This window comes from Mytilus californianus, unplaced genomic scaffold (genome assembly GCF_021869535.1).
Source record: "Mytilus californianus isolate M0D057914Y unplaced genomic scaffold, xbMytCali1.0.p SCAF_2, whole genome shotgun sequence".
NCBI classification, from domain to species: Eukaryota; Metazoa; Mollusca; class Bivalvia; order Mytilida; family Mytilidae; genus Mytilus; species Mytilus californianus.
The window spans coordinates 42,622,840-42,649,623 of NW_026262668.1; the positions used below are offsets into that span (position 1 = coordinate 42,622,840).

General features: G+C 32.7%; 1 protein-coding gene across 18 annotated transcripts in view; it reads left to right on the forward strand.

Moving 5' to 3' along the window:
• LOC127729861 (uncharacterized protein DDB_G0280205-like) overlaps positions 1 to 26,784 on the forward strand; it is a 192,072-nt gene that overhangs the window by 60,877 nt on the left and 104,411 nt on the right. For all 18 annotated transcript variants that reach the window (XR_007994871.1, XR_007994870.1, XM_052237784.1 and 15 more), the window contains exon 5: positions 4,689 to 4,914. Coding sequence is in view for 16 of the 18 variants with exons in the window: in XM_052237784.1 (XP_052093744.1) it covers positions 4,689 to 4,914 (226 nt within the window). In the remaining 2 variants the exon portion in view is untranslated. The remainder of the gene's footprint in view (positions 1 to 4,688; positions 4,915 to 26,784) is intronic.

Consider the following 26,784-nt stretch of genomic DNA (forward strand, 5'->3'; position numbering starts at 1 on the left):
TTTGTTGTGAATCCTTTCACTGTTTCTGTTCAGTCAAACAAGAAAAAACGGTTAATATTAGATTTGAGAGAAATTAACAGACATTTATGGAAGCAGAGTGTAAAATTTGAAGATATGCGTATTGCAAAACATTATATAAATGCCAATTCATATATGTTTAAGTATGACGTACATTCTGCATATCACCATGTCCATATTTTCCCGCCTCACACTAAATATCTAGGATTTGCATGGAAGTTTAACGGTGTTAAAAAATATTTTAAATTTCTAGTATTACCGTTTGGTCTCAGCACTGCTTGTTACATATTTACCAAACTAACTAGACCACTTATTAAAAAGTGGAGAGGAGAAGGCAAGCAGGTTATTATGTACTTAGATGATGGACTTGGTGTACATGATGATGAGGAATTGTGTACTCAAATGGCTATACAGGTTAAAAAAGACATAATAAGTAGCGGTTTTGTACCTAAGGCTGAAAAGTCTATGTGGACACCTACTAAAAGTCTCACTTTTTTAGGTACTAACATTGATACAGATAAAGGAGTGTTTACTATTCCTGACAATCGTATTGATAAGATTATGAGTACCATATCAGACATTGATTTGTGTTTAACCAAAAATGGTAAAGTATTTGTAAGGAAGGTATCTTCCTTGGTAGGACAGATTATATCTACATCTCCCGTTATAGGCAATATAGTATATTTAATGACAAAACATTTGTCTATTGACATTAATAGTGTTCATTCATGGAACAGTTATATACATTTATCTGTAGACAGTATTCATCAAATTAATTTTTGGAGGATTAATTTACATGAAGCCAATGTTAAACCCTTTAAGACTGATGTGTCTTGGCAGACTATTGTATATAGTGATGCAAGCAATACGGGTTACGGTGGCTATATTGTGGAAAACCCATATAATATTGCTCATGGTACGTGGTTAGAATCTGAAGTTTCCACTAGTTCCACATGGAAGGAGTTAACTGCTGTGAAAAATGTATTTTTGTCGCTGATAAACTTTTTAAGTGGCAAGAATGTAAAATGGTTTACTGACAACCAAAATGTTGTTAGTATTGTTAGTAAAGGGAGCACTAAATCAGTACTACAAAAGTTAGCTTTAGACATTTTTAGCACATGTATTAAACACAATGTTAATATAGATATGGTTTGGATCCCACGTACTGAGAATGAGAGAGCAGATTATCATAGTAGGATTATTGATTCAGATGATTGGGCAATTTCTGAATTTGTATTTCAGATCATTGAAACCCTTTGGGGACCTCATGAGGTTGATTGGTTTGCCTCTGACGACAATTTTAAATTGAATGTTTTTATTCCAGATTTTGGAATGTGAATTCGTCAGGTGTTGATGCTTTCACGGTTGACTGGCGAGGAATCAACGGGTTGTTCGTTCCACCCGTTTCTTTGATTCCACGCGTATTAATGTATATGCGGCAGTGTAAAGCTGTTGGTACTTTAATTTTACCTTACTGGCCCTCTGCCAGTTATTGGCCAATGCTTTGTCCTTTTGGTGATGGTTTCATTTCTGAGGTGACAAATTTTATAGATCTTCCTACTTACAAAAATGCTTATATAGCTGGTAAGAGTAAAAAGGCCATTTTTGGTAATGTTGATTTAACTTTTCGCATGTTAGCATTAAGGATGGATTTTTCATCCAGTTAGATCATTTTGATGTGAGCATGTATTATAGATCTCTCTTGATCTCTTCATATAGAATGTTAGTTTTACAAGGAGTATATTGTATTGTGATTTTGTGTTGACAGTGGCGAATATTACAGTGACAATTAGATTCGTAGTATTTAGCTGATTGTTATAATTTTAAATAATTTTCATTATTAATGTTTCCTTTCAATTACAAATATATTTTTGCAGGCATTTGCTGGAGAATTGCCGAATCTACCTGCCTCATTAGTTGGTAAAGTGAATTTACTTCCAGAATTACTTTCGGAATCTCGAGCAGTTTCAACAACAAAAGGATATTATCACAGTTTTTTACGATGGAAAAAATGGGCTACATTGAACGGAATTGAAAACGGTGACATTTTACCAGCTAAAGCCTTTCACGTTGCTATATATTTAGCTTCTCTGACACAGTCGAGCAATACTGTTAGTCCAGTTGTTCAGGCGTTTTACTCTTTAAAGTGGATACATTCTCTTATTGGATCATCATGTTCACCGACAGATTCGTCTTTAGTAATTAATGTTTTAGAAGGTGCGAAACGTAGCTTGGCTACTCCTACGAATAAAAAGGAACCTATTTCGGTAGAATTGCTGCATAAAATGTATGATGCCATGTTTTCTTTTGGTAATTTGTATAATCAACGTATAATTTGTGCGTGTTTCACTGCATTTGCTGGTTTTTTAAGAGTTTCTGAGTTGCTTAATAATCGAAGAAGTGATATAGTTATTTTAGAGTGTTATATGTCAATTCTCATTCAACATAGTAAAACAGATGTATATAGAGATGGCAATTCAGTATTAATTGCCCGTACACATTCAAATAAGTGTCCAGTAAAAAACGTGGAATTATATTTGCAGTGGGCTGATATTTCTTGCGATTCTGATGAGTTTATTTTTCGAAATTTGACCCGATGTAAAGATGTCTATGTTTTGCGTAAAGAGAATACACCATTATCGTATTCGAGGATGCGTGAGCTCTTTATTGAAGCGTTCAAGCCTTTTGTTCATAACATTAAGCAATATGGCTTGCACAGTTTGAGGTCTGGAGGTGCTAGTGTTTGTGCTAATTTAGGTTTACCAGACCGCCTTTTTAAGAGACAATGTAGATGGCGTTCCGAAACGGCCAAAGATGGTTATGTTAAGGATTCCTTAGATGATTTGCTTAAAGTGTCCAAAAATTTAGGGTTATAGATTTATTGCTTTAATTTTAAATTCTTTTATTGCATGATATAGAACTTTCTTCAAAATTTTCCCGTTCTTTGTGTTTCGGCCATCGGCTCTGTCGTGTGGTATTGCACTTTACTATTTCTTGTTATTATTATTATGAGAATAATATGAGGTTCTGATATATGGGTATTAACGGAAGAAGAAATATAATTTCAATCGGTTGATTTTAAGAATTAGAATGAAATTATTTTCTTCTGAATTGTCTGCCCATAGGTGGCGTTTTTAGGTTATGTGTTTTATGTGATTTGGCGGTTAAATCATTCGGCACGACAGGGTCTACTCGATCGGTCACGTTAATTTTTTAATACTCGTTATTTCAGATTATTGTATCATGCATTAAGAGATTTGTTCCCTTTACATAAGTGTTTGTGTTCATTGAACTATTTACATATTTATATGAGGACATTATAAAGATGTTTAGGATTCTGTATATGTAATATATTATTAAATGGTAATTAAACCTGCCATCGGCTCTGTCGTGTGGTATTGCACTTTACTATTTCTTGTTATTATTATTATGAGAATAATATGAGGTTCTGATATATGGGTATTAACGGAAGAAGAATAGTAACAACTAATATAAAGACACCCAACAACTGCAAGGTTCTTGAGAAGTTTAATTTGATTTTCTTTTTCACAATCTTCAATTGTGCAGTATTGTGCAATAGCAAGAAATCTTCAGTTGCACAGTATTGCGTAATAGCTAGAAATCTTCAATTGTGCAGTATTGCGCAATAGCAAGAAATCTTCAATTGCACAGTATTGCTCAATAGCAAGAAATCTTCAATTACACAGTATTGCGCAATAATAAATCTTCAATTGCACAGTATTGCGCAATAGCAAGAAATCTTCAATTGCACAGTATTGCGCAATAGTAAGAAATCTTCAATTGCACAGTATTGCGCAATAGCAAGAAATCTTCAATTGCACAGTATTGTGCAATAGCACAGTATTGCACAATAGCACATTATTGGGCAATAGCACAGTATTGCGCAATATCACAGGATTGCCCAATAGCACAATATTGCACAATAGCAAGAAATCTTCAATTGTACAGTATTGCGCAATAGCAAGAACTCTTCAATTGAAAATGAATACAAATCTTTTAACCAATTTCAATGGGATTAATATAAAGTCTTTTATTTTGGGGGGTTCTAACCTTGTATTACTATTTTGGATATTGGGCCCCATTTTTAAATAGGTCTACATTGAGGTCCAAAGGGTCCAAAATTAAACATTGTTTGATTTCATCAACAACTGAATTATTGCAGCTCTATGATATGCTGAATCTTATTGTGCAATTATATTTTTTATTTTGGACCCTGTTTTCACATTAGTCCGTATTAAGGTTTGAAGGGTCCAAAATTAAACTGTGTTAGATTTCAACTAAATTTAAATTTTTGGTGTGTTTTTATGTGCTGAATATAACCATGTTGTTAGATTTTGGATATCAGACCATACTAGGTAAATTAAATGTCCCATTTCAAATTTTTAAGATCTTTGACCACATTTATTTTGTGTCAGAAACCTATATTATGTCAAAAATTTGATCATAATCCAAATTCAGACAGTATCAAGCTTGAATATTGTGTACAAACTTGCCCCAACTGTTCACAGTTCAACCTCTGCGGTCATATCAGGCTGCGCTCGGCGAAGCATTTTATTTTTTTGGAAGACAAGAACAATAGTAACAACTAATATAAAGACACCCAACAACTGCAAGGTTCTTGAGAAGTTTAATTTGATTTTCTTTTTCAGATGGTAGAACTTGTAACAGGCAGTGGTGTTTATGTTTATGATAAAACAATATCACAAGCTTTTAAGGTGGGAACTGAGAGAGATACGGGTACATACAGTGGTGAAAAAATGGCAAGATATTTATTAAATGTGTTCTGGTCACGGAAGGATCTAGTTGGTGCTACTTTATCAAAGGCTGGTCGAGGGAAAAAGATACTCAATCAACAGATTATAGAAGCAATATTAGGTAGGTAGACAATTTTTAGTCTAGAAAAATATATACTGAATCAGGATAACAAGGAATTTCTTTAATTGTGGGTTCCTTGAAAGAAAATGATTTGACTATATCATCCATTATTCCAAAATTCATGAAATTCGGGTGACCAGGTGTCATAAGATGGAGATTGTCATTATGATCTATATTTCAGGATTCACTGGTTTTGATTCATTTGGAAGTTGATCTAACAATGAAGCCTGCATAGTCAATAGACATGCAAGACAACAAAACTTTAAAATCAAAAGCCTGTCCAGGTTTATTCATTCTGATGGCCCAAGTTTTGTTAAAAAAAAAAAACAACATAAAAATTTACCAAAAGTAATTATGTGTCAACATTTTTTATCAAACTTTATTTCACAGATATTATATATAGGCAACCTGTAATTGTATAAATTGACGCCAGCATGCATTTTGAAAATATGACAATCTAAAACATTTTACTCTGAATAAAAGGAAATATAATAGTTTATTACTTATTCCTTCCTCAATTATATTTTCTAGTGAAATGACAAAAAGGTACAAAGTAAAAAGCATAATTCAAATACCAAAACATGATAAAATCAGAAGGCAGTCAGGGGTAGGGTACACATGGGGACCTTCAAAATCTGCTTATAAAGAAATTATGGATTCTGACAGTCAAATATAGGCTGATGTACTACAGACTTCAGACCATGTGATGACACACTTGAATGTGTCAGATAGCTTGATGATATTACTGACCTACATGTCATGTTTTGGTTACTTTGGTAAAAATTTATGTTTGAGTTAGAATTAAATCCTTAATCAAACTTAAAAAAATTAGAGTTATTACACAATTCAAATAAACAACCAAGACAATTAGAGTTATCTCTCTTGTATATAATCCTAATACAACTGTGTGTTATCTGGTTATACGAACCTATCATAAAAAAATATCTAGAATTGTACCTGCCTTATATTGTTAACAAAGAAAAAATGTCATTATTTCCTTTGAAGTTAATTTTGCACATGTATAATTATTTGATTATGTTTATTGAGGCAACTTATGGGATTGGATGAGCCAATTTTGTGATGTAAAATTTCCCTTCTTTATTCTTAGGGTTCTTAATTAAGTCTCCCAAACGAAGTTTGGGAAGACTTATTGTTTTTGCTCAGTTCTAATAATTATTATTATTCTTCTTCCTCTTCCTCTTCCTCTTCCGCCGCTTTTAAATTTGAACTTGTCCGCACCCGTTCTCCAAAACCGCTTGTCAGATTAACTTAGGGTTTCACAATATGTTAGACTAACATGTCTAGTGGTGCAATCAGGATTTTGTTTGTGCAATGGGGTTTATAAAGGGGTACTTTGAGGGGCAAAAAGAAAAGAGGGTTTTACTATAGAACCCTATGGGATTTTATTTTTTTAAATTTTCAAATGATTATAAATTGAAAACCGTTTGTGATAGACACAATCTTTTTAATTGAAAATGTTCTAAATGATAAAACCCATTAAATGAAATACAGGGTTAGTCCCCAGGGGTCATCCCCACCCCCTGCCATTTAAGAAAGTTCTAATACCTTGTAAGTGGTCAAGATCCCCACCCCTAAACCATATATATTCTGGTTTGTCATGCTAAGATGGTTTGAATGGTATACAGGGTTAGTCCCCAGGGGTCATCCCGACCCCCTGCCATTTGAGAAAGTTCTAATATCTTGAAAATGGTCGAGATCCCCACCCCTAAACCATATATATTCTGGTTTGTCATGCTAAGATGGTTTGAATGATATACAGGGTTAGTCCCCAGGGGTCATCCCGACCCCCTGCCATTTGAGAAAGTTCTAATATCTTGTAAATGGTCGAGATCCCCACCCCTAAACCATATATATTCTGGTTTGTCATGCTAAGATGGTTTGAATGATATACAGGGTTAGTCCCCAGGGGTCATCCCGACCCCCTGCCATTTGAGAAAGTTCTAATATCTTGTAAATGGTCGAGATCCCCACCCCTAAACCATATATATTCTGGTTTGTCATGCTAAGATGGTTTGAATGATATACAGGGTTAGTCCCCAGGGGTCATCCCGACCCCCTGCCATTTGAGAAAGTTCTAATATCTTGTAAATGGTCAAGATCCCCACCCCTAAACCATATATATTCTGGTTTGTCATGATAAAGCACATCAAATGAAATACAGGGTTAGTCCCCAGGGGTCACCCCCACCCCCTGCCATTGAAGAAAGTTCTAATATCTTGTAAGTGGTCAAGATCCCCACCCCTAAACCATATATATTCTGGTTTGTCATGCGAAGATGGTTTGAATGATATACAGGGTTAGTCCCCAGGGGTCACCCCCAGCCCCTTCTATTTAAGAAAGTTCTAATATCTTGTAAGCGGTCAAGATCCCCACCCCTAAACCATATATATTCTGGTTTGTCATACCACGATGGTTTGAATGATATACAGGGTTAGTCCCCAGGGGTCACCCCCACCCCCTGCTATTTAAGAAAGTTCTAATATCTTGTAAGTGGTCAAGATCCCCACCCCTAAACCATATATATTCTGGTTTGTCATACCAAGATGGTTTGAATAATATACAGGGTTAGTCCCCAGGGGTCATCCCTACCTCCTGCCATTTGAGAAAGTTCTAATATCTTGTAAATGGTCGAGATCCCCACCCCTAAACCATATATATTCCTGTTCATCATGTCTCGAACATTTGAATGACGTATACGGTCAGTCCCCACTGGGTTCCCCCCACCCCCAATGTTCTAATATCTTGTAAATGGTCGAGATCCCCACCCCTAGACCATATATATTCCTGTTCGTCGTTTCTCGAACATTTGAATGATGTATAGGGTCAGTCCCCAGGGGTTCCCCCCACCCCCAATGTTCTAGTATCTTGTAAATGGTCGAGATCCCCACCCCTAAACCATATATATTCTGGTTTGTCATGTCAAGATGATTTGAATGATATACAGGGTTAGTCCCCAGGCATCACTAATGCATTAACTTTACTGGACCAAACCAATTTTCACTGGACTTTGTCCAATGTCAGGCGACACTGGGAATTGCGAATTATGGGAGCTTTGTTTGGGAGACTTCGTAACAGCATCCTGTTACAATCATTTCTTGTTTTTCATGAAATTCACAAAATTTGACCCATTCCCTGTTATTGATGAGATCATATGATAAAAAAACAGTTCTTTTGATTAGTTGATTGATTGATTATTGTCCAAAAAAATTGAGACAGGAAATTATGTTATGGACTATGCAGTTTATTTGCTATAGGTTGAATAAAACAAATTTATATTTATATATATTGTAAAAGAAAAATATAGTTGACATGGTAATAACATTTAGATGTAATAATATTTTAGAAAGTATCCAGTTTTATACATGTTATATGATCACTACAAATGTTTCAAAAGTTGCAAATTTAAATGTAATATTGCAACATATCTAGGTAAATATTGTTCATTTTATGCTCAGAATGCTTTGGTTTGGGTAATGTTATCCTGATTCAGTCATTTTGTCGATCCTGTAACTTTTGTCACAGAAAGCTCGACATCGGGACAGTGATCCGGCGGCAGCATTAACTAACTACTTAAAAGCTTTTATATTTTAGAAGGTGGAAGACCTGGATGCTTCATTCTTTGTATATAGATGCCTAATGTTATGAAGTTTCCGTCTGTCATATGTTCATGATCCTTGACCTCATTTTTCAGATTTTTTGTAATGTTAATTTCTCTCTTATTATGAGTAATAGGATAACTATATTTAGTAAATGAGTACCTTGCAAGGTCCTCAAGCCTGTCAGACAGTTTTCATCTGACCTCGACCTCATTTCATGAATCAGTGAACAAGGTTAAGTTTTCGTGGTCAAGCTTTGATGAACTTTTTTCAAATTTGGATATGTTGTTTCCTGTGACTAAATGAAGGTCAAGTTCAATTTTCACGATTTTAGCTTTTACCTTGTCGAGTTATACCCCTTTTCAATAGTGAAAAGTGGTACCTATTATGTGATTGAGTTATTTCCCTTTGAACAGAAATGGTTAATTATATATATAAAGTTTGATTACACTTACAGATAAGATTTATAAATTTTTAAAATACATTGTATTAATGATACATTTTGTGTAAATAGCATTTTGGATTTTTTTTCTTTTCTTTGGTAAATTGTTTGAAGAATTTTATGGTAGGTTTGTTTGTTATTCTGTATAAACTAATTTTCTGAATGCTTTATATATTTTATTTTTTTTTATGAAGTGAACTCCTTTAAAAACTAAGCTTATACATTGTATTGTCTATAAATAAACATATATTTTTTTTACCTTGACCTCATTTTCATGGTTTATTGCTCAGTGTTAAGTTTTTGTGTTTTGGTCTGTTTTTCTCAAACTAAAAGCAATTGGTCAACTATATTTGGTGTATGGAATGATTGAAAGGTGTATATGTCTATCTGGCAGGTATCATCTGACCATGTTCTCGTATTCATGGTTCATTGGTCAATGTTAAGTTTTCATGGTTAAGTTTGTTTCTTAGATACTATAAGCAATAGGTCAACTGGCAGATTCCATATAAGAAAGTGAAACAACTCCCATAAGCACGTTAGGCAAAAATCATAAGCAATGAACTTCTGTTTTTGAATACATGCTTTACTAATAAAGATAAAGACAATTTGACCCAAAAAAAAATTATGAGCATCATCCTTTTTAAATAAACGAAGCCTTAAATATAATGTTTCTGACATAAGATTTGACAGACTTTATTGTTTCTGACATAAGATTTGACAGACTTTATTTTTTCTGACATAAGATTTGACAGACTTTATTATTTCTGACATAAGATTTGACAGACTTTATTTTTTCTGACATAAGATTTGACAGACTTTATTATTTCTGACATAAGATTTGACAGACTTTATTTTTTCTGACATTAGATTTGACAGATTTTATTATTTCTGACATAAGATTTGACAGACAAATTGAGTTTCTGACATAAGATTTTGACAGACTTGATTCTGACATAAGATTTTTCATACATAAGATATTTTGACAGACAATATATATTTGGTTTTTTTTACTGACATTGGAAATCAAATCCTAGTTGAAAGTCATTTTTAAAACTCCTGGAAAATACTGCAGCCTAACATCTAACAAGATTTCACTACAGGTCAAAGAACTTTAACTGTTAGCACATTCAAATGTTTCAGACATAAGAAAACAAGTTTGACAGATCTTATGTAGGAAACATATATTTTAAAACTATTGCTTGAATAAAGTTAAATGAAAGAATCAACATGTGTTTTTTCTTATGCACAGCATGACTTACAGGTTTAACTGGCATATATTGGAACCTACAATGATTTTGAAAGTTTTTACAGCGATGTTCCTGACTTAAGATTTATTGACAGACACTGAGCTATAAAGCAAGATATTTGAAAGTGAAAAAAAATATATATCACAGATGTTTTTGACTAAAAAAAGTAACAAATTTGGGAACAGGGATGTTTGAATAACCAGACTACACTAGTAAATACCAGTATACAAGTGTCAACATAAAGCATTGCAACACATAAACATTGTGTAAAAAAATGGGAGTTAATTCTGCATTTTTTCAACTTGTTTTAATCATTTCTACTTTGAACAGAAACAATCATATCCAAAAATTATTTTTATAATTTCTTCTAACATCATTATTCCTCAAAACATTCAGATTATCTTTAAAATAACAGTAATTATTATTTTTATTTATTTATTCATTTTGACAGACATTTCAATTTCTTATATGGAATCTGCCAACTATATTTGGTGTATGGACTGATTGTAAGGTATACATGTATTTCTGGTTTAGTTTATCTGACCTTGACCTCATTTTCTTGGATCATGTTAAGTTTATTTGATACTCGTAGTAAAGCTTTATATTAGGACTATCAACATAAAATTAATGATCAGTAAAGCAGGCGAGACATTTCAGCATGTGCACTCTTGTTATAAGATAAGTTTGAATTTAATCATTAGGAATCCTTCTGAACTTATAAAAAAGTTGTTAAATAATGTATGTGTATGTGAAAATTGAAAAAAAGTTAGTTTGATCTGTATTGTTTGGCAAAAGTGCTTTGGTTTTGTACCTTCAATACCTTATTAAAAGTTTTAACATAAAATATGACAAAAGAGATTTTTTCTTTTAAAGATATGAATAGCTCATTAGAAGATAAATATTAGAAAATAGAAAAATAGAAAAAAAGGACCAAGCCCTTTTAATCTTTATAATGTATTTCAAAGAACTTGTAATTGAGTTCATACATGTGCAGCTTTCCCTATCCTGTTTCATGTATCATCCATATGTTAAGAAGGATTTCAATGAACAGTTTTGTACATTACATTTATTTCCTATTTTTTATGTTTATCAGTCAGGTCAAACAAATAGTGTTAGCTTCTTTACCACTATTGTATTCGAAAAAGCTTCTTTATCTACCATGCAAAAAGTATTTTTTAATACTGCTTTTTTGTGGAAAAATCTTCAGTAGTATTTTATGTTGTCCATGATTTTCAAAACATTTGATTAAAGGTCCCTAAAATAATTTTGCAAACCTTAGGTTGCTGTTACCAGTGGCACTATCAACAATTGTTAAAGTTTGTGATATAGTCAGCTTAAAGGGAACAACAAATGGTAGGTCATCAATGATATTTAGCAGGCAGTTATATTAGCATTGTCACATCTCATATCTAGGGAGATTATTTTGCCCTGCCCTCAGTCATGGCCCATTAACTTTAAAACTTTTCCATTGTTTGCATGTTTAAGTTTGTGTGATTAGATCACTTTAAGAGGAAACATTAATAGAAAGTTAATTATATTTCATAGGCTATTGTATTAGAACAGGAATATCTCATTTCCATGGATATATATAGGCCAAGCTCCATCAGTCATATCAAAATTACACACAGGCAAGACTTACTCTATGGCAATAGTTTATTTATTGATATTAACATGATTGAAATTATAATTTGATTTAGTGTTAAGGGAAGTAGTCCTTAGTGCAATACAATGTCCAACTAAGAAGCTAATGACATTTGTATGGCCTAACATCATGATTATGTGATAATAGTATGGAGTTATTATTCATTTTGCTTATAAATGAAATGTATCATTTTTATGGAAATGATGAATACAGATTGAAATGAGGGTAATAGCTTGAGACTGTAACAGAAATTGGAGTATACATTTAGCATTTACCAATACTGACAAGACCAAAGTGTCAAAATCTATATTGATTTTTGTACAGACAATTATGATTTACATTTACAGGAACATAAACAACAAAGGCTTGGTTATATATATACTCCTAAGTCAGGAACCTATTTCAGTGGTTGAGGTTTGTTGATGTGGTTCTTAAATAATTCTTGTTTCTCGTTTTTGTCGAGCCTGCGACTTTTGTCGCAGAAAGCTCGACATAGGGATAGTGATCCGGCAACGGCGGCGTTAGCTAACTTCTTAAAAGCTTTGTATTTTAGAAGGTGGAAGACCTGGATGCTTCATACTTTGAATATAGATGCCTTATGTTACGAAATTTCCGACTGTCACATGTCCATTGTCCATGACCTCATTTTCATGGTTCAGTGACTACTTGAAAAAAAGTTAAGATTTTTTGTAATGTTAATTTCTCTCTTATAATGAGTAATAGGATAACTATATTTGGTATGTGCGTACCTTGCAAGGTCCTAATGCCCGTCAGACAGTTTTCACTTGACCTCGACCTCATTTCATGGATCAGTGAACAAGGTTAAATTTTGGTGGTCAAGTCCATATCTCAAATACTAGAAGCAATAGGTCTAGCATATTCGGTGTATGGAAGGACTGTAAGGTGTACATGTCCAACTGGCAGGTGTCATCTGAATTTGACCTCATTTTCATGGTTCAGTGGTCAATGTTAAATTTTTGAGTTTTGGTCTTTTTTTCTAATACTATATGCAATAGGTCAACTATATTTGGTGTATGGAAATATTTTATGATGTACATGTCAGTCTGGCAGGTTTTATTTGACCTTGACCTCATTTTCACGGTTCATAACTCAGTGTTAAGTTTTTGTGTTTTGGTCTGTTTTTAGCTCACCTGGCCCGAAGGGCCAAGTGAGCTTTTCTCATCACTTGGGGTCCGTCGTCCGTTGTCCGTCGTCGTCGTCGTCGTTAGCTTTTTACAAAAATCTTCTCCTCTGACACCACTGGGCCAAATTAAACCAAACTTGGCCACAATCATCATTAGGGTATCTAGTTTAAAAAATGTGTCCGATGACCCTGCCAACCAACTAAGATGGCCGCCATGGCTAAAAATAGAACATAGGGGTAAAATGTAGATTTTGGCTTATATCTGTAAAACCAAAGCATTTAGAGTAAATCTGCCAAAGGTAAAACTGATAATCAGGTCAAGATCTATCTGCCCTGAAATTTTCAGACAAATCTGACAACCCGTTGTTGGGTTGCTGCCCCTGAAATGGTAATTTTAAGGAAATTTTGCAGTTTTTGGTTATTATCTTGAATATTATTATAGATAGAGATAAACTGTAAACAGCAATAATGTTCAGCAAAGTAAGATCTACAAATAAGTTGTCATGACCAAAATTGTCAGTCGACCCCTTAAGGAGTTATTGCCCTTAATAGTCAATTTTTAACAATTTTTTGTAAATTTTTGTAATCTTTTACAAAAATCTTCTTTTCTGAAACTACTGAGACAAATTTAACCATACTTGGCCATAATCATTATTAGGGTATTTTGTCCAATGACCCCGCCTTCCAACCATCATGGGCGACTTGGTTAAAGATAGAACATAGGGGTAAAATGCAATTTTTGGTTTATATCTCTGAAACTAAAGCATTTAGAGCAAATCTGACAGGTGACAAAAATGTTCATCAGATTTAGATTTATCTGCCCTGAAATTTTCAGACGAATCTGAGAACCCATTGTTGGGTTGCTGCCCCTGAGTTAGTAATTTTACAAAAATTTTGCAGTTTTTTGTTATTATCTTAGATATCATTATAATATCTAATATCTAATACTATTAATTATGATTTTAACCTTATTTTACATGATTTCCAAAGCATCAGTAAATACAGGTGAGCGACACAGGCTCTTGAGAGCCTCTAGTTCTATTACTATAAGCAATAGGTCAACTATATTTGGTGTATAGAAGGATTGCAAGCTGTACATGTCTGCCTGGCATGGTTCATCTGACCTTGACCTCATTTTAATGGTTCATTTGTCAATGTTTAGTTTTCTTGGTTAAGTCTGTATCTTAGAAACTATAAGCAATAGGTCAACTATATTTAGTGTAGTGAATGATTGTAAGGTGTACATGTATTTCTTGTTTGGTTTATATGACCTTGACCTCATTTTCTTGGATCATGTTAAGTTTATGTGATAGTTGTAGTAAAGCTTTATATTTAGAACTATCAACATAATATCAATGATTAGTAAAGAAGGCGAGACATTTCAGCGTGTGCACTCTTGTTTATATAGAGTAGACCGTTGGTTTTCCTGTTTGAATTGTTTTACACTTGTCATTTTGGGGCCCTTTATAGCTTGCTGTTCGGTGTGAGCCAAGGCTCCGTGTTGAAGGCCGTACTTTGACCTATAATTGTTTACTTTTTACACATTGTGACTTGGATGGAGAGTTGTCTCATTGGCACTCATACCACATCTTCTTATTTCTATGATATAACCTGCCCCTGGATGGTCTGGATACAAAGTGAAGTGAAGTATTGAAGCAACATTTACAAAATGTAAATCAATTATATATAGTTTCTATTACAAATTAACATCATCATGATGTGCACATGGGAAATTTTTTAGAACAAGTTACAACATTATTACATTATGTGATTATATTTTACCTACATTAATTTCTAGCTCTAAGCAAGGATTTGTATTGTAAGAAGGATTGAAAACTCGTGGTATAATGATATATCTCGCGTATCGGGAGAGGTCACGTACTGGCCACTACAAATTTATATGCACTGTGAGTAAATATCCAGTTGAACAGCGTGTTTGGCAACATAAATTATTTCTGATTTGTTTATGGTTAGGTTTAGATGTTTTAGCATCTTTGTTTGATAATATGTTTAAATTTCGTGAAGTTAACACTATTCTTTTTGATTATGTCATATTGAGTACCACTTCCAAAACAGAAAATAGACTTTGACATTTGCCAGTTGTGTAATCAAGAATTCATGCAGAAAGGCGTACAAATGATCATAATTACGTTGTTGTTTTTCTTTTCACTGTATGTAGTTTGAGTAGTCCAACCCATCTTTATAATTACTAGTAATAGCTGTTTAAGATAACAAGAGAAAGTTGATTTTCGCAGCTTTGTTTATTTGTCCTTTTTTCTAGTTTATGTCATTGAAACAGTGACCACAACTACCACAATGACTAATAACCATCAAGAGGGAAATATACTGTCTTCAAAAATAGTCAGTTTCCAAACAATATCTATATGTTGGTATTTTTATCAACCCAAGTCTATTAAAGTTATGAATGTATTAAATAGAATCAATATAAGGTCTGCAACAAATTAGAGGTTAAATGAATTCATTCTCATCTGTTCAAACTGCAAATGCATGAGTGTAAACTAGTACTATAGGATTTTAGGTTCATTAAAGGTGTGTCATGAAGTTTCAACAAGTTCAAGAAAAAGAACAACAGAAAATTCTTTGTTTTTTATGCCCCCTCCGTAGCGGTGGGGCATTAAGTTTTACCCTTGTCCGTCTGTATGTACGTACGAACGTACGTCCCAAAATTGGTTTCCCTTCTCTAACTTGAGTTTGCCTCAACCAAATGTTATGAAACTTATACACAATGCTTATTACCACAAAACACAGATCAAGTTTGAATTTTTGTGGTGTCACTTTAACCGTTCTAGAGTTATGCCCCTTTATAAATGGAAAAATTGCAAAACTTTTAGTTTTCGTTCTCTAACTTAAGTTTGCCTTAACCAAATGTTATGAAACTTATACACAATGCTTATAACCACAAAACACAGATCAAGTTTGAATGTTGGTGGCGTCACTATAACCGTTCTAGAGTTATGCCCCTTTATAAATGGAAAAATTGCAAAATTTTTAAGTTTCCGTTCTCTAACTTCAGTTTGCCTCAACCAAATGTTATGAAACTTATACACAATGCTTATTGCCACAAATCTCAGATCAAGTTTGAATTTTGGTGTCGTCACTTTAACTGTTCTAGTGTTATGCCCCTTTATAAATGGAAAAATTGCAAAATTTTTATTTTCTTCTAAATATCAAGTAATTTTTAAAATTGGAGTTGTCTTCCTTTGTCCATGATTATAGTTGAATCAACTACAATCAATGCTTTATACAATGCAATGTTTAATTTTGACTTCCACTGATAAAACACAGATCAAGTTGAATTTGGGTAGTGTCACTTTAACCATTATTGAGTTATGCCCCTTTATAAATCGAAAGATTGCAAAATTTTTAGTTTCCATTCTGTAACTTAAGTTTGCCCCAACCAAACATTATGAAACCTATACACAATATTCATTACCACAAAACTAAGATCAAGTACAAATTTTTTGTTTCCGTTTTCTATTAACTTTAGTTTGCCTCAACCAAATGTTATGAAACTTATACACAATGCTTATTACCACAAATCTCAGATCAAGTTTGAATTTTGGTGTCGTCACTTTAACTGTTCTAGTGTTATGCCCCTTTATAAATGGAAAAATTATAAAATTTTTATTTTCTTCTAAATATCAAGTAATTTTTAAAATTGGGGTTGTCTTCCTTTGTCCATGATTATAGTTGAATCAACTACAATCAATGCTTTATACAATGCAATGTTTAATTTTGACCTTCACTGATAAAACACAGATCAAGTTGAATTTGGGTAGTGTCACTTTAACCGTTATTGAGTTATGCCCCTTTATAAATCGAAAGATTGCAAAATTTTTAGTTTCCATTCTGTTACTTAAGTTTGCCCCAACCAAACATTATGAAACCTATACACAATATTAATTACCACAAAACTAAGATCAAGTACAAATTTTTTGTTTCCATTTTCTATTAACTTTAGTTTGCCTCAACCAAATGTTATGAAACTTATACACAATGCTTTTTACTACATAATACAGATTAAGTACAAAATTTGATGGCGACACTTTTACCATTCTTGAGTTATGTCCCTTTATAAACATAAAAATTGCTGAATTTTTCGTTTCCGTTCTCTTAACTTTAGTTTGTCTCAACCAAATGTTATAAAACTTATACACAACCGTTCTAGAGTTATGTGTGTTTACAAATAGAAAATGCTGAATTTTTAGTTTCTGTTCTCTACTTAAGTAAGCCTCAACCAAATGTTATGAGACTTACACAATGCTTATTACCACAAAACTCAGATCAAGTTCAAATTTGGGTAGCGTCACTTTTACGGTTCTTCAGTTATGTCCCTAACTATATGATATGCAAGCGGGGGTATCATCTGTGTCCACATGTGGACACTATCCACATTTATTTTTAAATACATGGTTGTGCCCAGTACAAGTGAATTTGCCTTGTGTACAGGGTAACTTATTAGTAATACACGCAACTATATGCATGAAGCATTTCTGGAATAACTGATGGGTAATGTGCTTGGTCAAGATTGGACTTTCTTTTTAAACATAGAAAGCATAAGTGGATAATCATTTCATTTTGTGGTGGTGAGGCAGGAGGATTTTTCTCAGACAGAATATATATGATATTCATTTTCATCTGTTGCTAGGTCAGATTATTTATTTCGCATATATAGCTTCAAATTCACTTTTTTACACAATTATTTCATGTGGAATGTAAGACAGAAATGCAGCAGAATATTCATTTCCAAAATCCCGTAGTAAATCATTTGGTTGTCCACTTACAAAGAAAGTCTCCGGACCCAACTAGAAAACCTATCTTGATGGACACTGTCTTTGTTAACATCCGTGTCCTTTGATCTTTCTTGATAGTTGATTTAATAGCAAAAGAGTCATACCACATCTCCTTATACTGACATGAAATATTTTTTTACATTCCTTATAAACCAAGCACGAAAGACCAAAAATAACACAGCAAAATGTAGGGACATGAATGGAACATTGTTACAAACTAAACTATCTGTGAACACCCATCCACAGGAATGCATGTACCTGCCATGAAGACATAATGGATTCTGGATATCTTGTAATAAAAGAAAGTTTTTTTTTGCTGTCAAATTTTATTTACGCAAAAACTGACACTGTCATATTTATACATGTTAATTTTCCATGTCCTTTTTTTTAATATCATTAATGAAATTATTTGGATAAGAGTCATTGGTTGAATTTAACATATTAAGAATGGTGATTTTATACTCTGATTAACTTCCTTCTTAAGTTTGTCTAAGGAACTGACACATTTTGTATTAGATCTTTTGGGAAATAAGGTGTCCTCTGCTACATACACTTCTTCATAGAAAGTGCATTCTATGTCTTTTAGAGACTTAGTTGTGTATTCAATATTGTTAAAAGTCACCTGAAATTCTTTTGTTACTTAGTCTTAGGGGATTAAAATCGGGATAAGACAAAATGTCTGGCTGGCACAAATATTTTTTGGAAGCCCTGGAAGTTCTATCTCCTCTTGAAGAAATGCTTGACTCCTTTGCCTGTATGGCATGCAGTATGAGTGATCATTTTGTTAGTCAAAAGATGGTTATTTCTTGTGCTTTAACTACAAAGTGTTTGGTTTCCTGAAAATAACACAAACAAATTCTTTAAATCAAATTTTCATATGAATTGGGTTGTCATAAAGTTCTTCTTTCTATTGAATTTTTTGTAAGACTAAAATAAAAAAATATATTTTACAAGTTTCCCTACTTTACCTGTATTGGTTATGAATCATTACAAAATGTCAGATGATTGACCTTTATTTTCAATGTTATAAAAAAAAGAGTGAAATATACCGGAAAAGAAAGTCCTATCTACCACACCATTTTCCATATTGTAAAATTTTATTTTTAATCTATTTAATTTTATGCAATATAAACAGTTAAAAACAAATACACCTACATGTACCTAGTACAAATAAAAAAAGGTTAAGAACCTAAGAATTACATTTTGTGGCATTACTAGTACTGAAGGCTGGACCTGTCCTAAAGACTAGAACTCAACTAATAATTCCTGTATAGATATATAAAGAAATGTGGCCTACTGGTATGATTCTTGTGCAAATTCTGAATAAATTTATTTGACTATAGATATTAAGTATATTTGTAGTGTACAATGATTCTGGTATCAGCATTATTTACATACATAAATTCCTGATTAATATACACGGCAACAACTATTTTCTCAAAGAGGAAGTACTATTTAAACTCAAGATATCTTAAAATTTTAATGCCGAAAGTAAAAATACTGTTTTTGGTCTTGTTTTGTCTGTGGATTTCACTCCAAAATTAAAATTGCCAGGCAGGGGTGCGAATTATAGAGTACTATAAGCAAGAATATATACACGCTTTGAAAATACTGGAGTTTCAAAAGTGACAAAAAGGTTTTACCTGAATTCTTATGTCAAAAAAAAGGGGGGTGCCGACAATTTACCAGTGCAGACACTTCTGATATCATGTAGACAAGGCCGATTATGGTAATGCAAAAATGAAAAGTAATTAAATAATGAAAAAAGTCGTCATAGATGGAATTTCAATTTTTTTAATAATATTATTTCTGAGCTTGTGATCCCTGTCAGGTGTGAATTTAAAACACAGGTAAAAAAATGATTAGCAATCACATTAGCCAATATTTCCCAAAGGCATTATAATGGTTATTAGGAGGGCTCTGGGGATTATCATACTATACTGGAGTGGCAGTTTTATGACAGGAAAAGGATTACTAAAAAAGAAAAACAAGAGAAAAATGGTGATTAAGAAACCCAATCTCAATAAAATGACCGAAATTATTTCTGTAAAAAAAATAATTTTGTCCTAAATCCCAATCTGCCGTTTAGGACAAATAGCTTTCAGTTTAGGACATGACTGGCAAATATGATCGTTTCCGGACCCTTGTTCCAGTCTCATGATAGCTTTCTTTGCACTGATTCTTAGATACTATAAGTAATTGGTCAACTATATATGGTGCATGGTCCAATAAGGTGTAAATGTTTGTCTGGCATGTGTTACCAATCAGGGGTGCATTTGGTACTCTTTGTCTTGGCTCCCTAAATGTTACGGGGTCATGATTTTATTTGTAAAATCATTAGAAAAACAATTTAATCTTGAAGGTCACCAATATCAGGAACTAGTTGTTGCAGTTCACAAAGATCCAACACATTCAAGTTATATAATTTAATTCCAAGCCAAAGTACTAATATAACATATACAAAGGACAATGTCAATATAATGTGACTCCTACAGTATCTTACTTTCTAACTGAATGTTCTTAGTTACTCATTTCACAAAGTTTACAATAGATATTTATAGTGAATATTGACAATATACAATACTCAATTAAACATGACAATACTCCAATTAAAATGACATTTCATAACCTTAAGCTATAAGTGACAGCATTCACATTAATTAATACAAAAGATAATTATAATTTATAATACTCATATATAATCTCATTCTTTCAATAATTTTCACATCTTTAGTATGAATTAATGTCTTTCATATTAATTTCTTCAACTTAATAAATAAATAAATCTGTCACAAATATTTGAACATTAAATGTCACTAATTAAGATTAACACATTATTTGTCTATACATGTATGTAAATATTTGAATTTGTAAAATAATAAGTTTTCTAAAAGTCCAATTTCTAAATAAATGATAAAATTAGAATTAAGTCAAAATAAGCCTGGTGACACATGTATAACCTGACCTTTACTGCATTTTCATGGTTCATTGGTCAATGTTTTTAGGGTTTGGTCTGTTTCTTGGATACTACATCATAAGCAATAGGTTAAGTATATTTGGTGTATGGAATAATTGTTAAGTGTACATGTCAGTCTGACAGGGTTTATGTGACTGACCTCATTGTCATGGATCTTTGAAAATATTAAGTTTATGTGATAAATGTAGTAAAACTATTATCTTGAAGACTTTCAACATAAAATCAATCATGGTCAGTTATGCAGGCGAGACATTTCATCGTGTGCATTATTACTGCCTGTAACCGAGTATGGCAGAAAGTGATTTTCCCCCAATTACAGTACTGATTTTCCCTGATTGATTACTGATTTTTCCCGATTTTCCTATGTAGAGAACATCAAAAGGGTAATTATATATGAATTAAAGAAAATCTGTGTCAATAATTATGCAACCTCCCTTTTCATTCATGCATTTTTATCATTGACCTCCCATGGGCAATATGGATTTTAATGACCAATCCTAAAAATAGAAACTTTTCCGAAGCAAGGAAGTCATGGGAAGTGATTTTCTTATATTATTCAAATATCTAAATGTTATTTCTCTAATTATAGAATACTTATTCAAATGTGCAAATTAAGTTAACTTAGAGCTGGAAGAACTTTTTTAAGGAGATTAGGAAAATACTAAAAAAAATATGATTTCAATTTCTGATGCAGTGTACTGATTGTCCACTATCAGTGTACAGATTGTCCCAGAGAAGATGAAGTTAATTACAGATTTTCCCCGATTTTCTCTTATAGTATCATAAGGAAAAAAGGTTCATTCTAAGTTTTATTTTTAACTACTTGCAAAAAAATATCAACATTGCTTTGATAGCTTTCTAAAAATGTCATCTTTGAAGAAGCTCACCATCAGAAGACACGTCCATCTGAAAAACTTGTCATTTGGAGAAGACTTGAAGAGGGTGGTGAAAGATAACATACCATGCATTCATTCCAGAACTTCTTGACAGAGAAGGAAAAACTTTTATTAAAATACAAGATGAAAAAATTATAATTTGTAACTTATCAACAAATACACCACAAAAGATTATCAAAAAAGGCAAATCATCACAATCTCTAACCATTTCAGACAATTTATCAAATTCACCAAACTATGAATCCAGAAATATACAAACAGTAAGTTATGAACCCCAAGCAAGAAGAAACCTGTTTAAAGTTTCTGAACCAACTAATGAAATATCAATGAACAAAAAAATCTCTTAATTCAATTTTATATATAAAATTGTAGAATTACAGGTTTGCAGGAAAATTTTTCATATATTCCACTATTTTTATTAGCACATGCCTAAGTGTAATGAAGATCCACATATTAGCTTTATTTTTGAAGGATTAGCTTTTTCAAAATCGGGGACAATCTGTATAGGTATCAGGGAAAATCTGTAATCAACACAAGCTGATCGGGGACAATCTGTACACCAAAGCTCAAGTTTAATTGCTAGTTTTTTTCCCATTTAAATGCTTATTTTGTCCAAATTTCTACTTGCATTTTTCAGATTATTATATTTGAACAAAATTTCATGAAAAAAAATCTAATTTATATTCCCAGTTTTCTAAAAGCAGACTAAAACAGATTTTTTTTTACTCAAATCAGCTACAACAGCATCAAAACAAAGAATAAGGAAGGTCATGATGTAACTTCAAAGCAATCCCACCTCAGGATATCACTTACTAATGACTGCTGACCAGACAGAATAAATGATCTTTAACCAATTGATTAGTTCAAGCTACTTAAATTGAATAACAGAGCTATAGTGTAAAATTTATCATGAAAAATCAGTACAAAATCGAGGAAAATCAGTACTATAATCGGGGGAAAATCACTTTCTGCCGTACTCGGTTACAGGCAGTGATTATAAATTTGTGATTACTTGGCTAAACATTTTTCTCATTGATACAGCTATTGACAAAATGATGGTAGAATTCTTTTTTGATAAGGTTTGCTTGTTTATGAGGGATTTATGAAATAGGTTTGAATGTTGAAGTTCATATAAATGTATGTAGAAATGTAGACCTACAGCCTCCCACCTAAAGAACTTGTAATTCTGCCAATATATATCCATGTATATATTTTTGTGTTGTAAAACACATTTTTATAAATTGCACAATGTTTGTTTAAAAAAAAATTAAATGCTTTACTCTTACTTGTTCATATGATGCTTGGAAAAATCCGTTATTATTATTTGTTAATTGATGTTATGAATATATGTGTCATATGTTGGTTAGAGAAATATTATCTTTATTTTAAATATGCATTGTAGAAATGATTTTTTTTATCAATCAGAGTAAATAAACTTAAGAAATAATTCATGGGGCTTTAATTTAATTTATACTGATTTTACCATGGGTTGACCCTTTATGCTATAAATATTTTACCTCAAGCAATAGCAAGGGGTAATATGTCGGCATAAAGGCCAACCGATGGTAAAATCAGTATAAACTCAAGCCCTACTGAATTATTTCTATTCTAATAGGACAAAGACAGCAATTCTTTTGGATCTAATCGCTCTTTAAGTTGAAGGCAAATATTTGCTGTATCCATAATTAAACCCGCTATTAATATTGACATAAAAGACAAAGAAAACTGAATAAGTGACATGCTTTAATCATTTACAATAACATGCAAAGACAGCTTTGGACAAAGTTAAATGATTATCTTTGTTTTATTTAAGAGAATTGGCTTTCAACAAACTTTCATCATCATTTGTTTGTGTTTCCAAGTTGTGATGACGTCAGTTTCACAATAGTGCATTTTCCCACTGTTCAATGGCGTCATTTACACCGATTGACCTTGGAAACTCATCCATATAAAGCATACAACAGCCCAAATAAATCATGAGGTTGCCAATCAGCTAACATACAATATATTCATATTTTACTACGGGTGGTTACTCAAAGTGTTTGAAGAACGTCATTTTTGAATATAATTTTTTACAAGGAGTTAAGATTGTAATACTGTAGAGAATAAATTATATCTTTAATTTTACTCTGCTCAACATGATATTGATGAAAGAAAAACAATAGATTGTTAAAAAGTAAAGTCTTTATGGAACCAAATACTGTATACTTTCACAGGTAATTTGACAAGAAATTTATTTTCAAAGAACCCTTGTTAGAGGAGGAACAAACATTTTCTTAGGAAAAGGTGGGGGGGGGGGGGGGGGGGGGGGTTATATAGGAATCATCCTGTCTGTCTCTTTACCTTGTAATTGGACTCCTCCAAAACTGCTTAATGGGTATTGATGAAACTTTAGTCAGTTGTAGAACACTACCTGAAGATATGCATAAAAGAATACAATCCTGCTCAAACATGTGAAAGGAAAGATACTCAAATTTACTGACTTCCAGTGTTCTCCCCAGGCCATTTCAGAGCAGTGTTAATCAGCAACATCACATTTTGACGTTATCCTATCGGACAGACCGCAGCTCTATCACATTTCAATGCTAACCTATTGGACAGACTGCACCACTATCCAATTGAATCGTTATTGATTTTTGTCGAGCCTGCGACATAGGGATAGTAATCTGGCGGCGGCGTTAACTAACTTCTTTAAAGCTTTATATTTTAGAAGGTGGAAGACCTGGACTGTGTATATAGATGCCTTATGTTATGAAGTTTCCGTCTGTCATATATCCATTGTCCTTGACCTCATTTTCACGTTTCAGTGACTACTTGAAAAAGTTAAGATTTTTTGTAATGTTAATTATGAGTAATAGGATAACGATATTAAGTATGTGCGTACCTTGCAAGGTCCTCATGCATGTCAGACAGTTTTCATCTGACCTCGACCTCTTTTCATGGATCAGTGAACAAGGTTAAGTTTTCGTGGTCAAGTCCATATATCAGATACTATAAGCAATAGGTCTACTATATTTGGTGTATGGAAAGATTGTAAGGTGTACATGTCAAGATTGTAAGGTGTACATGTCCAACTTGCAGGTGTCATCTGACCTTTACCTCATTTTCATGGTTCAGTGGTCAAAGTTAAGTTTTGTGTTTTGGTCAGTTTTTCTTAAACTATAAGCAATAGGATTGTAAGGTGTATATGTCTGTCTGGCAGGTATCATCTGACCTTGACCTCATTTTCTTGGTTAAGTTTGTTTCTTGGATACTATAAGCAATAGGTCAACTATATTTAAGGAATAGATTGATTATAAAGTGTATATGTCTGTCTGGCATGGTTCATCTGACCTTGACCTCATTTTCAAGGTTCATTGGTCAATGTTAAGTTTTCCTCGTTAACTCTGTTTCAATAGGTCAACTATATTTGGTGTATTGAATGATTGTAAGGTGTTTGGTTTATCTGACCTTGATCTCATTTTCTTGGATCATGTAACTCAGGGTACTGGGAAATATGAAATACTGGCCTGAGTTTTAAAGAGGATTCATCACAAATGCAATACATGAAAGATTTTTATAAAAATAAGATAGAGTATTTTAATTTATAAATTCACTTGTTTGAGACTGTTAATATTAACTAATATTGACAATCAACAATTATATGTAAGGAAAATTACTTTTAAACATTTTTTGTTCATTACTAAAAATGTTTACTGAGTTTAAGCATATATGTGTATGTACATCACTAATTCATAAGTAATTATTCAGATTATAACACAGATTTGTTTATACATGTATAACAATAACCAGCCTTTTGATTTCTATAAGTGTTCATGGCCTGTCCCCTTAGGGTGTTTATTTAGCAATATGATTGTATAACAAATTAAAATGCATTTTTTCAAAGTTTTAAATTGGATTATTGAAACAGAGCTTGGAAATTAACATGTTAACAAGGTATCCTGAAATGCGCAAAACTTGTATTCTGCCTACATTGAATTAGTGGAGAAAAGGAAGAAACTGAATTTTCAATCTTCAAGAATGACTCTCAATGGTTATCTGTATAAAATGTATATATTTAGCTATAATACTATTAAACTTCAACAAGTCTTTACTATTTTGTGTAAAAATAAGCTTGAAAAATCATATTACCAAGTATTGCCCAGTATTACCCGTTTCTGGGAGTATTGCCCAGCCAGGGAAAACCCGGGTTTTCCCACCAAGGTAATACTTTGCCAACCCTGATCATGTTAAGTTTGTGTGATACTTGTAGTAAAGCTTTATATTTAGGACTACCAACATAAAATCAATGGTCAGTAAGGAAGGCGAGACATTTCAGCGTGTGCACTCTTGTTGAATTTTGAATTTTCCTGTGCTTACCTGCGATCATGTAGTTTACATAGACAATGTCAAATAATTTAATTTTTTTATGATTTACGCCTTAAAAACTGAATTTAGAATTAAATTATAGGGAATTACTGTAATATTTTTTCTGTCTATTAGAAATGACCTCATAAATGTCGTGCACACTTTTAACTATAGCGGGTTTATTCAGTGTGCACCACATTTTTGATGTTATTTCTTCATAGACAGAAAAAATATTACAGTCATTCCTTAAATAATGGTGGGACCACTGTTCAATGAAAGATCAAAATGTTGTCCATGACCTAGTTTTTTATACGACCGCAAAAAAAATTTTGTGGTCATATATTGGTATGACGTTGGCGTCATCGTCGTCCGAAGACACATTGGTTTTTGCACTCTAACTTTAGTTTAAGTGAATGGATCTCTATGAAATTTTACCGTAAGGTTCAATACCACAAAAGGAAGGTTGGGATTGATTTTGGGGGTTATGGTACCAACAGTTAAGGAAAAAGGGGCCAAAAATAAGCATTTTTGTAACTTTCAGACATAACTTGTGTGTTAGTGTATGGATCTCTCTGACATTGTACCACAAGGTCCCATATCACAAAGGGAATGCTGGGATTGATTTTGGGGGTAATTGCCTCCAAATTTTAGGAATTAGGGGCCAAAAACAAGCATTTTTCTAGTTTTATGACAATAACTTGTGTGTAAGTGTATGGATCTTTATGAAATTGTACTACAAGGTTC